The sequence below is a fragment of the Medicago truncatula genome, chromosome 3 (assembly GCF_003473485.1).
Source record: "Medicago truncatula cultivar Jemalong A17 chromosome 3, MtrunA17r5.0-ANR, whole genome shotgun sequence".
Classification (NCBI taxonomy): domain Eukaryota; kingdom Viridiplantae; phylum Streptophyta; class Magnoliopsida; order Fabales; family Fabaceae; genus Medicago; species Medicago truncatula.
This window is the reverse complement of record NC_053044.1, coordinates 12,890,956-12,904,284: the sequence shown is the minus strand read 5'-3', so window position 1 is coordinate 12,904,284 and position 13,329 is coordinate 12,890,956. Positions and strand designations below refer to the sequence as shown.

Sequence of the window (13,329 nt, the reverse complement as noted above, 5' to 3'; positions counted from 1 at the left end):
TTGAGGGCATAAGTTAGCATTTGCCATAATAATATATATGGTTAAATATGTTTCTAGTCCTTACATTTTGCGCCCCTTTGAAGAATAGTCTCTACATTTCATTAAATATTTTTAAAATCCTCACATTTTATCTCCGTTATCAAAACTAGTCCTTGTTGTTAATTCTTTAACAGAATGCTGATGTAGCAGTTAGTGAGTCCGAAAATGTAAGAACTATTATTCAAAGTCACGCAAAATGTAGGATATGAAAACATATTTAACCCTAAAATAATTGGGACCCACTAACTGCCACATCAACATTCCGTTAGAGAATTAACGGTAAAGACTAATTTTGATAACGAAGATAAAATATGAAGATTTTAAAAATATTTAATGAAATGCAAGACTATTATTCAAAGAAGCGCAAAATGTAAAGATTAAAAACATATTTAAATCTAATATATAAGTATATTGAAAAAGTAATAGAACAATATTAAACAAAATATTGTAACATAACAAATTATTTTGACTAACATTATCAAAATTATTTTAAATTTTTAATATATTGAGAGAGTATTATATAACTACTAGACATATATTCCTTAAATAAAAAAGAAAACTACTAGACATATATTTTAGTGATTAAATTGAGACTATTAGGCTAGCCGAATATTAATTGAAAAGGTTTTGTTCTAGAAAAAAATACGTAGTGGAATTTGGTCCGTGTATGAAATGAAGCATCGAGGGGCGAACACGATGCATCTTCCAACCTTCTTCTCTTCGTTCTAATCATCACTTTAATCTTCAAAATCTTTCACATACTCTCTTCATATTCTTCTCTCTTTCTTTCTTTCTTTTCTTTATTTCCCATTCTACCCTCAATGGCCACTCAATCCCCTTCCGATTCTCTCGACGTCGACGACTACGTTTTGGTCAGTTCTCTTCTTCTCTTCTCCTTTTTTTTTTTTTTTTATTGTTCCGTGGTCGAGAAAATGTGACTCAAAAAAACTAACAGTATTTTTTATTTTTGGACCGGATACCGAGTTTTCAAAAGAAAAAAAAAAGTTTACACGTGTTTGTTTAATGTTTGGATTGGTGATGGAATTTTCGGAAGAGCGATAACTCGCAGCGGTTTTGGTAAAAATTACACTTTAGAGTTTCAACAAAATCACAGTGTCATGGTGATTTTATCAAAACCACAGCCAATTCAAACATATACTTATTTTGTTTGGATGAACAGTTTATTTTCAGGTTATAGCATAATCACTTATCATTGTAAGTGTTTATGTATAAGACATTTTTATCGCAAAGGTTAAATTATTTTCGTATAAGCTAAAAGCTATTTTGTAGAACTTGTGAGAAAATGAGGTGAAAAGAGCTTATGAGTTGTTTTCATAAATTCTCCTAAATAGTTTCACAAAAGTTATAGTACTTAGTAAGTTCAATCAAGTCAATCCAAACATGCCCTTAATATTGTGTTTCAAAACGGATGATTCCGATGCAATTGCGCATTTGTCTCCACAATCGTGGTTGTGGACGTTTTTTTTTTTTTTTTTTTTTTACTAAAACCTTGATTTGGATGCATGATTAGTTTTTTGCTTATTAAATGCATGTTTGGATTGGATTCAATTTCGAGTGACATAAGTGATTCTGGTAGTATATAATTGATTTTGACACGTTTGAGTGGTTTTTCAGAGGATTTTAATATAAGTGATTGTAGAAGTATTTAATTGATTGTAGGAGTTTTTTCAGCCTTAAATTGATTATTTAATACATAAATATGTGTTTAAACGGGAATCACTTAACAAAAGAAATTAATTTTATTATATTAATATATTCAAAGTCAATTTTGGCCACACAACGCGTTTTTAGGATATATGATCATTGGAAAAACTAAATTAACTGTAGTGCTTGTTCTTACTCTGCAGCTGTGCACAGCTTTTTCTTTCAAAGTTGTTTCTTGTGTTTACTTTTTTTTCTCTCTTTTTTGTGTTTGGTTTCAAAGATGAATATGGGAAAAGACAAGTCTCTTGTTACCTCAATATCCCTTTGACTTTTAATTGTTAGGTGTGAAATCCAAGGAGAGAAAATGACAGTCTAAATGTGATTGAATGTTTACTTATTATTTTTAACTTGTTTGTTGTTTTTCTGTATCATGAGCTTTGGTTTTCGGGTATGCTTTGCTGTTAGTTTGTAAAATTATGTAGGTTTCTTACTGTCATTGTAAATGGCTTGGTGTCTGTGCGGACCTCAGTAGCACTGACACTTCTGATAGAAGGCGTGTCTGGTGTCTGACACGACACCAAAACATGTGATTACATTCAGTTAATTCATACTATTTTCAAATTTTTACCAGTGTGGACGTGTTCGTGTGGTGTCAAGTGTCTGTATATGTGCTTCATAGGTGCGGACTCACAATGGAGTGTCAGAATTTATGTTTCCTCCTTCCGAATTGATATATGATTTTTGTAAAATCTGAATGTTTAGTCATTTCACTTACAAATCTTGTATGACTAGATGTGGTGAAAAGTGAAAACCTAATGGTAGTTTTTCGTAATAATAAAAAATTACATTTAAGTTTTTCATAAAGTTTGCTGTTTGAGTAAAAATATCCAAATATAAATAGGTTTGCTTCAATGAAACTTTACTTCAAAACCAAGTGATGTACAAAGTCAAGTTCATTCAGAATCATCTTTTTCGTTTGCTTGCTTTTGTCCTATGCTCACTCAATAAAACGTACTTAAATTTGTGATTCAATAAAATTGGTCCCTCACAATCCTCAATGTCTGGTTACTTTTCTTATAGAACTACCATAGTAACAAAGTGTAGATGGTGAAAGGCTATTCCTTCGCTTTTATTAGTATGAGTCCGTAATTGTGAGCATCAAGTAATATAGATGATATAATTCAGTCATCCTGTCCCATTATGTTTGAAACACTCAAAGGAATGGTGAAAAGTTATAAAACAAATAAGCATTTTCTCTGGGAGTCTAAGATTTGGTTTGGTTGCAGGATAATGGGCCAGAAGGATTGTCATGGGACACATTTCATTATGTTTACGAGCTTGTGCAAAAGGGAAATTTGGCCTTTCGAGACAACAGAATGGAAGAGGTGATGAAAATAGTGTGCTTTATTTTTGGCTATTCTGTTAATTGTTCTTCTGAGTGCAGTCCATTTATATATGAATATGATTATTGCCAGCAACATTTTTTATTCTTTTTTCTCTATGCAAAATGTAATATATTGGGTTTAACAATAGAGTAATCATACATCTGCATCATCAATCTATTACTTAGTTTTTCTGATTAAAATGTTAGTATTAATCCGGAGTAATCATGTATCCTTCCAATACTTCATGGTGAAAACATAAACGAACAGATTATGAGGATGTAAATTTTTCTTTTCATTCTACTAGTTTTTCTTATTAGATTAAGATTCATTAACTTATGAAATGGAAGTGGGAACATATTGATTTATCGTAGCTTTACGTCAAGAATTTGGGAAAAGGGATCTTGTGCGATAACATTATTGTTCCGGGGATGCAGTCAAGTGTAGTGGAATTTTATTACTTATTCCTTTATCCATGCATTTATTTAATCATTCTATGCGAAATACAGGTCTTTATTATCTGTATTTCTCTGTTACGTCTATCCAATATTATACAGAATGTGTTTTTTTTAAAGAAAATGTGTTCTGAGTTTTAACTATAATCATGCTATGATTGCAGTATTTTTTGTTATAATTGGTAACATTTAGAGTTTAATTCACATGTCTTTTCTTGGTCTGTTTGATGGAAGCTAAATGAATTGGTGTTGGCCATAAGCCTTACATATATAGTTATTGACAAACGATTGAGTTGCTGCATCAATCTAACGCATACTTTGCTTCTGAAACATTATGTCATACTTCAGTCTGTTCACTATTTTTTTTTTTGTGGTATTGCAATGTGTTTGCTTAATACATGCTTCATTCTTGAAAAAGACTTCTCAATTTTGGATAAGGGACGGAATTCTCATGCTTTACAAGCCTACTTGTAGAATTTTATACAGAGATATCGAGGAGTTATTTCATATATACAGGGAAATTTGATGCTTATTATTTCTCTTTCCAATGTTGATCTTTGCGATTATTTATTCAGGCAATCAACTTTTACTCAAGAGCCAATAACATCAAATCTAGTGATCCAATTATCCTCGGCAATCGAAGTGCAGCTTATATCAGGTTAGGCATATTCAATATTTTTCTTTTAAATTGGTTATGACAAACTGTTTTTTTTAATCTTGTTCCAAATAGTTTTGCTTCAGATCTATTAAGATTCTTGTTCTCATGCCAATGATAACATTTTCCAATCAGGATTAGCCAATATTTAATGCATAGATCTTCATCATCCTCAGAACATAGGCCATTGAGTGGGCTTGATCCCACAACACTTGCCGAAGTATGTTCTATTGGATCATTTTCATCATGCTGAAATACTATCATATTCTAAATTGATTTGCACATACTAAGTTGATTCTTGACAACTATTGTAGCTGGGTTTGAAGGATGCTGCAAAGCTTGTGGAACTCCAAAGCAGTTCAGTAAAACCATACCTTTTGAAGGCCAATGCTCTTCTTCTGGTAAGGGACTCGTCTCTTTTTCTCTATTTATCTCTTTGGTAGTTTATAGGGTAGCCCCTGATATTTTTGTTTTAGAAAATTTACATTTTTCTTTCTAGGTGGGGTTTGATTTCCATTTAGCTAGGTCATTCAAATGCTTTCTCTTTTGAAGGCTCTCTAGAATTTTAATTCTATGCGTTGTATTAACCCATGTCGCTAGTTGAGGGGAATTCTCCCACCTCGGGTCTGTACCTACTTAATGGGGAACTCTTGAATGTAGGGCAAGTGTGGAGTTGGACATGGCCTGTGCTATGGTGATTCAAGAGAATAATAAGGGGAAGTGGCAAAAATGTTGTTAGATAGCATATTTAACATGTGGTTCATATGTAAATAGTATCTGCTAGGATTTAGGGATATATTCCCTCAAAAAAAAAAAAAGGATTTAGGGATATAGTTACACAGATTAAGGATTTGATTGGATCATCTGTAATTATAAGATGATTCCTTCTGTGATTATAAATGCAACCCCTGTATGGTCATATGGCACAATGTTCACATATCTCATTCTTACAAATGTTTTAGTTTTTGCTGGTGATCCCATGGAAATACTTTTGAAAAGGAAGCACCTTTACAGTGATTCTTGGGTTCTAGTTCTAATAATCAACCAAACAAATGGTTACCACTGTGATTATGAAGAAGCCTCTTCGCATTTGCACATATATTGTGCTTTTGATTTGTTATCTATCATCAATAAAATTGCTTCAGCCTGTTTTTGGCCTTTGTCCATGGGCAGATCCTTATCTTTACTCTTGTTTCTCTAGCCTACTTTTATATCATGATGATGATATCTATATTGAATGTAACTTTATATGATATTGTATTTAAATTGCAGTTAGAGAAATATGACGTGGCTCGGGATGTTATTCTTTCTGGACTTCAAGTTGATCCTTTTAGGTATTGCACATTCACAAGTCTTGTCTTTTTTTTTTTATGTTATAACTCATATTTTACCACTATTGGAAATATAGGTTGAATGTCTGAATGTAGAGCTTTTGCTAGTCATTTAATGTGCTATTTATGACCGCTGTTTCGTTGCATTTGATATCATGTAGTAATTCCCTTCGGGAATGTCTTCAAAGAGTGGAAAGAGTATCATCTAGTTCAACAGGAAGGAGTACACATATACAACCAGAGCGGAATGATGACTTTGATTGCACTCTCTGCCTGAAATTACTGTATGAACCTGTCACAACCCCCTGTGGACATTCATTTTGCCGTTCATGTCTATTTCAGTCAATGGATCGTGGTTAGTGATAGTTAATGTTGATTATATTTTCCATAGGAAAACATATGTTCTGCGTTAGGTTTGATTATTGTTCTCATTTGTTAGGGAACAGATGCCCATTGTGCAGGACAGTTCTGCTCATTAGCCCCAGAACATGTTCAATTAGGTGAGTTGTTTATCTGATGTCACAATGTAATTATAGATAAACAGCCAAATTATAGCCCTGAATCAATTTCTCTGTTTTTCTTGTTATAGTTTATAGTGGGATGGTTATTCACGAATTCGAACTATAATAGGTTGAAAGATCGTGTGCTAAATACACATCAGTGTCAAGTTACGTTATTGTTGTTGCTTAAATTGCTAGAAAAAATATGCATCTTTTCAATATATCTTATTGATTGATTAATGACCTTTAATACCTACAATGGGCATATCTTATGGGCATACGCGACTTGTCTACCTCAACTCAGTTTAATCTCATAGTCAGACGCTGTGATCAAATAAAAAGTTCTATTAGATTCGATTCATTATTTGTTTTTTCCTAATTTATGTTCCTATTAACTGCTGCTAGTGTGACATTGAAGAGCATCATACAAAAGAACTTTTCAGAGGAATATGCTGAAAGGAAGCAAGAGAATGACAGTTTAGTCAACATTGGTGTAGATATGCTCCCTCTTTTTGTCATGGATGTTGTCTTACCCTGTCAAAGATTTCCACTAAATATATTTGAACCTCGTTATAGACTTATGGTGAGTTGGTCAATGGTTCTGATGCTCAATGATTTTTTATTTCATTTTATATATTGAATGTCTTGAATGTGAAAGTTGGTGATTAGTTTTCCTTTTGGTACATATCTTTGACTTCTTTAGTATACTCCATCTGATTCTTTTCTTTTCTAAAACTGTCCATAGCATTTCTCTATCAATCTTCTTGCCAACTATTTAATTTCCACGTGTCAGGAACCCAAGAAATTTTATATCCTAACGCCTTGGTCAATCTCCTCGACATAACATTGAACTGTTATTTTTGTGATGTAACCCTTTTGTTTTGTCTCTGCACAATCACTCCCAAAGGTTCATAGTATGACCATGAGTTTAAATCTCCTTATAATTTGTGTCGTTTTGTATGTCATCTTAAAGATAAGAATTATTGTGCTTCATCTCCATTTATTCAGAATGCTTTTAGACCTCAATATCTCATTGAATAGCTTTGTGATTCATCTCTCACCTCTCTTTCCTTGCCACTTCCACACTCATCGGTATACTATGTGATCCAAGTCCAACTACCTTCCCATTTGTATCCTCGATAATGTTTCTTTTACTTTGGTAGTTTGGGTTTTTTTTGGCCCTCCTCTCTAGTAGTAAGTCTATCCGAATGCAAAGTAATACTTATTTCCTTCATTAAAGATCATACAGTAATGTCATATTCGACATGTATTAAATACTTACATTATGAATATTTTACATATGTATCACATTAAAGTAAATCATATTCATTATTTACTTTATCCTTTTAAAGAGGTTAATATTTGATTTATTTTTCAAAAATGAAAAGTGGGTTTCGGGTAGCAGTAAAATAATATAAGTTTTTACATATGTATCACATTAAAGTAAATCATATTCATTATTTACTTAATCCTTTTAAAGAGGTTAAAATTTGATTTATTTTTCAAAAATGAAAAGTGGGTTTGGGGTAGCAGTAAAATAATATAAGTTTTTCAATCAGCGAGAATGTGATGCAAATGTAGACTATATTGTTTATTCATAGTTTTTCCGTGGTAAGCCGGATAAAAGAAATATTCTGGTTCTTTACCGAGTTTTAGCAGTTGTTACATGGTAAAGGACAATTTGTGTTCTTTATACAAAAATTACTAGACCTGATTGGCTTCTGGAAAAATAATTTGAATGGATCCGATTAAGTTAATGGACCATTTATTTATAGCTCAAAATTGCAACATTTGGAGAGGATCGAGGACTGGTGAATATTGATGTGTATGAATGTTCAACACTTTTGAAATTTACATAATGACAGTCAGTTAATACTAATTTGGCAATTTTTGCTTGTTTAATTAGTCAAATATTCCATTTTGTTAGTGATAAAAGGTATTTTTTCTATTCAAATTGTCTGAAACTCTGAATGTTATCATATTTCTTATTGAATCTTTTTTCTCATGGGAAAAAACAGGTAAGAAGAATAATGGAAGGCAATCATCGGATGGGAATGGTAGATTATTTTACTTATCCTTTTCTTTCCATTTTCTTGTTTAAGTTATATAATTGTACTCACTATATCCATCTCTTACTGTGTGTGATTTGTTTATTGATCTTCTAGGTTATAATAGATGCTTCAACAGGATCATTAGCAGAGTTTGGCTGTGAAGTGGAAATCACAGAGTATGTGCTCGACTTTTATATTGGCTGTGTGATTTGTCTATTGATCTTCTAGGTTATATAATTGCTTGACTTTTATGGTGTAGGTGTGAGCCACTTCCAGATGGTCGTTTTTATATAGAGGTAAAAAAATTAACTGGTTTCTTTGCTTTATTTATGATAATTAGTGTACTGTAGATGAGGTTTGAGAGTTAAAAATTTGTTCTTGCTTTCCATTTTTGAGAAAGGGGAGTATTTTTTTCTTTCCTTCTTTACCAAATAAAGTCTCACATGGAGTCTATTATAACTATACAGATGTTCATTATAAAGCTAAAAATCTGTATTTGTCGTGTTGTTGATTAGTGCACTGTTCTCTAATGGTTTGGAAAAATTCAACCACATTGGTTTATGCAGTTATATTTTGATGAATCAAAAAAGTAATTTATTGAAACTACAATTTTTGCTTGTTATATATATTCCAGATGGTCTTGAGGATTTCTTGACAATTGTTGAGTTGTTCAAGTTAAGAGTCAGTGTTCATGGTTTTTCTCATTTTACTTTTCATCACAGTTGGATTGGTTATTTGGTTTTAATGGTCCAAGGATACTTTCGAAGCTCCTTAGAAATTTCTATCGAAATCGACTCTCTTCTCTTTACTTTTTTTTTTATTTTTTTTATTTTTTTTTATGATATTTCAATATATGAGGGGTAACCTTGGCACAACTGGTAAAAGTTGTTGTCATGTGACTGAAAGGTCACGGGTTCAAGTCCTGGAAACAGCCTCTTGTGTAAAAAACAGGGTAAGGCTGCGTACAATACACCAATAATGGTGGGACCCCTTCCCGGACCCTGCGTATGCGGGAGCTTTAGTGCACCGGGTTGCCCTTTTATGATATTTCAATATATAACAAATTTTGATTATTCCTTCAAAACAAATTATGGTTATGTGCAGATTGAAGGTCGTAGGAGATTTCGCAACCTCCGTTCTTGGGATCAAGATGGGTGAGTTGTCTCTGGGTGTTATATTCAATAAAATCACTGCAATTTTGTTGTGTGTGGAACTTTGTCTTTATATCTTAATGTTTCATGCAGATATCGTGTTGCAGAAGTTGAATGGATACAAGATATTATGCCGCCAGAAGGGACAAAAGAAAGAGAGGATGTAAGTTCACTTTAATTCTGGCATACATTTCTTTGTAAGCCGTATAGTCTGCATAGGAGGTAGATTGTGATCGGCTCAAGTAAAGAACAGTACATCTATCCTTATATATAACAACCTTTTTTGAGATTTTTTTTTACCCCCCCAGTATAATCCCCATTTTAAATTACTAGATACATTTACTATTTTTTCCAAATAAACCCCTATTAATACCAATAACTATTTTGGAAAATGAGAAGTCAAAGTTGAACACATTTGTACAGAAGATATTTTAGGAACATTTGTATACAAATTGGACATATGCTCGTAAATTAAAATATTTTGATTGACCATGGTTTAACTGCAAAAGATGGCTATTTATTCCTTAGACCAATATGCAAGATGTACTCTTGCCAAAATTTGAAACCGGGAAGCTTGAAAAATTAGATGGTTGAATGTTTCCCAAAATTGGAAAATTAGATAGTTGAATGTTCCCAAAATTGAAAATCCTCAATGCTTTATTATTTAATTCTTAGATTTTCCTATAAGTCGGATGACCCTTTATGTTGAATTCATTATTATTCTAACAAATTTTGATCTTTCTAACTTACAAAAGTAATGACTTATTTGTACATTATTATAGTTACAGGAATTGACGCAGAATGCAGCAGAAAGTGCTCGAACATGGATAGGAAGAGCTAAAGAAGCAGCAAGACAAGGTAAACACTAAACCATTGTTCACCTAGATTTGTTTATACATCATGTCGACAATACCGCTGCAGTACTAAATTATATAAATATATCACATGCAGATCAAAGAAGATTAGAGAAACTCGTGAATGTTGAAGGAATGATACCCTCATTAAGAGACCCCGAGCGCTTTAGTTTTTGGGTAATTATTACACTGTGACTTGAAAGTTTTTACTTTGTTCGCAAAAACAACAGCATTTTCTGTATAGCTATGTACTAATGTTATCTTTTTTACAGCTGGCTACCCTCTCGAATCGTAGGCCTTCAGAAAGATTGGATGTCCTACGCATTAGAGATACTACAGAGGTATTTAGTCATTTTTACGAAAGTTGAACTTAAGTCGCATTATAAATTGCATTAAGTCTTCGTCTTTGTATTTAATAAAAGTAGTATATTTTGTGACAGATTTAATTAAATAAACGTAGTAGGGACCAAAAATTATTACAGCTGTTTTGGGAAAAGAGTTGAACTGTTTTTGAAAAATGATAATATGACTTATTCACACGTTTCTTGTAGAGAATTAGACGAGGCCTGATATTTCTTCGAGCAGAGGAACAAGGATGCAGAATTCAGTAAAAACGAGCTGAGGAACGTTACCATTATTACTATTGGAATTTGAATATTTATTGTAAATTCATTTACAAGCCATTCAAATATTCTTTGCCTTCATAAATGGTTGTTCATGAGGCAATTTTTGTTGTAACATAGTGTTGAACCCAATTGTTCTAATATACATGGATATCCACATTACCTTTTATTACAATCTGATTTATACAAATGTTGGTTGATTTAAAGTTTTCAATTATTATGAGGACGCTAGGTTTCACATCATATTTTTATTAATCATCAATAACCTTTCTCTATAATATGCTTTGCCTCCTTGGTAGTCTTTGAAACATCTACCCTTTGAAGGATCAAAACATTTTCACTTTAATTCTGGCACACGTTTCTTTGTAAGCCGTACATAGCCACCTTTTTTTGAGATTTTTCTTTTACCCCTCAATATAATCCCTATTTTGAGAGTTAAATATGTTTTTAGTCTCTAAATATATTGAATTTTTGTTTTAGTCCCTCTAAAAAAATTCTTCAACTTTTAGTTCCTATAAAATTTTTAGTCACCGCTTTTGATCTCTATTTTTAAAATGATTAATGAATTTTTTAATGAAATTGTGCATAAATGTGTAGAATAATTATACATAAACATGCAAACATCTAAATAATTAAGCAATATAAGTCATTTACATGTAAACATTGTATTTTCCTAAAAAAAATAATGTAAACATTGTATTATTTCTTGCCAAAAAAATTAAAATTTAAACAAACCCTTAAACTAAACAATTTCTAATTTAAGAGGAAAAATCTAACATATAAACATAAAATGTTAATGGTGTTTGATTATAAAAACTTACTTGTTATTGAAGTGTTGTTTGATTTGAACTTTAAGAAATTAGGGATTTGGTTGATTTGAGATTTTAGATGTGAAAGAGGAAATGAGAAAATGAGTTGTTGTCTGATTTTTAAAAGGACACGTAACATAACTTAACTTATGCTCCTTCAGTATGACTTAAGTCACGTAGGTTGTATTTCAGCGTGACTTAAGTCACGTTGCTTTTAACATCTGTGTAACTTAAATCATGCTGAGGTATTTTTTAAAGTTCAGTTGGGAGTGAGGGAGAAGAGCAATTTTTGAAAAGAAATTTGCTTGTTTTTTCCTTTAGTTATTAATTTATGCCCGACCCATTATTGGTGGACGAACTTATGGAAACAAATAATAAGAAAAAGGAAACTGAAGATAAAAATATTATGAGTAAATTACACTCCCCTCCCCTCAAAGATGCTTGAATTACACTCCCCTCCCATCTTATGTTAAAATATACCCTCCCCTCCCCTCTTATTCAAAACATATTAGAAAATATTTCTCTCCCCTCCCTCGAGAGAAACTTGAATTACATTCCCCTCTCCATTTAAGTTAAAATCTACGCTTTAATCCCTCAATATATATATATTTTTTATTTCTAATAATCTAGAAAAAAAATAATCTAACACACTTCAAAGAAAAATAGCATTGCGGGTTCATTTTAATACATATCTTTCTCTATTTTTTGTTCACAATTTCATTAACATATAGTTTTAAATCCTATTATAAAATATGAACCAACCCAAAATAAAATTAAAATATGTGAAAAATTACTAAAGTCGCTTAAGTATGGTTATTTAAAAGTGAATTTTATACTCTAAATTATAAAATTAATAAAAAAATATTTAAATTTAATTGTCATTGACATTTAGATTATAAATAAATGAATTTATATTTTTAAATGGTGATTCAAAATTAATATATATTATAAAAATATTTATTTATGTTAAAATAGATTAAAATGTAGTCCATCATATTTAATTATAAACGGAGGAGGATGTAATTTGTAACACCCACTTTCGTTTAATCGTTGATTTAATTGAGTTTAGGCAATTATATTATAATTATATAGTATATGCATGATTTTGGTATGTTTTGATGATTTGATTGATGACGTGATAAGTTATGAGTTTTGGAGGATTTGATTATGATATGAGATTTATTTTATTGTTAAATAGAATAAAGATTTGAAAATAATATAAAATATTTAGTTGAGGGCTGTTTTGATATTTTAGATAGTATTGGGGGAGGAAGTGAGATAAGGTAAGTAATTAGGAAGAGATATAAATAGGAGAGGACCTAATAATTTAGAAACTCATTGTACGTGAAAACTTTTGGAAAAGGGAGAAAAAGCTTAGAGAGGAGCAAGAGACCAAGAGGGCTGCGATTTTCTTCATAACCAGGTAAGGGTGGGACTAATAACTCAGTAACATTAATCTCTGTAATTCTGATGATTAGTTGACAAAGTTAGGATTGATTTAGAGAAGTTTTGGAATTAGGTCAAAACCCTAAAATTTGAGAATAAACGGTAAAACTTGTTTAGATTGATGATAGAACCGTCCTTTAACCTTAGAATATGTTTAGGAAGAATTCTGGAATCAAAACCAAGCTTAGAACCATGCGAATCGACGGATTTTGGTGTTTTTAGGAAGCCTGGCCGTAGCGACATTCATCGCTCGCCACGGCGAGCTATGATCCTCGCCTCGCGAGTGATGAAGTTCATCGCTCGCCACGTGAGCCTTTTCCCTTCGCCTCGCGAGTTGTTTGGTGCAACTCGCCATGGCGAGCAAACCC

General features: G+C 31.8%; 1 protein-coding gene across 1 annotated transcript; it reads left to right on the top strand.

Moving 5' to 3' along the window:
* The first annotated feature begins 624 nt into the window (after positions 1-624).
* LOC25488807 (LON peptidase N-terminal domain and RING finger protein 3) lies at positions 625-10,896 on the top strand. Its single transcript, XM_013603951.3, has 18 exons — positions 625-911; positions 2,991-3,089; positions 4,117-4,199; positions 4,332-4,416; positions 4,511-4,597; positions 5,469-5,530; positions 5,689-5,882; positions 5,967-6,027; positions 6,433-6,610; positions 8,046-8,084; positions 8,193-8,254; positions 8,338-8,374; positions 9,183-9,232; positions 9,323-9,392; positions 10,012-10,087; positions 10,181-10,260; positions 10,356-10,424; positions 10,635-10,896. The coding sequence occupies exons 1-18, from the start codon at positions 861-863 to the stop codon at positions 10,692-10,694; spliced, it is 1,443 nt and encodes a 480-aa protein (XP_013459405.1). The 5' UTR covers positions 625-860; the 3' UTR covers positions 10,695-10,896.
* The last annotated feature ends 2,433 nt before the right edge of the window (positions 10,897-13,329 follow it).

Coding starts and splice junctions, on each gene's coding strand:
- LOC25488807 (XM_013603951.3), top strand. CDS start 861: ATGGCCACTCAATCCCCTTCCGATTCTCTCGACGTCGACGACTACGTT. Junction 4,598..5,468: donor AGGCCAATGCTCTTCTTCTG/GTAAGGGACTCG, acceptor TTTAAATTGCAG/TTAGAGAAATATGACGTGGC. Junction 10,088..10,180: donor TAAAGAAGCAGCAAGACAAG/GTAAACACTAAA, acceptor TATCACATGCAG/ATCAAAGAAGATTAGAGAAA.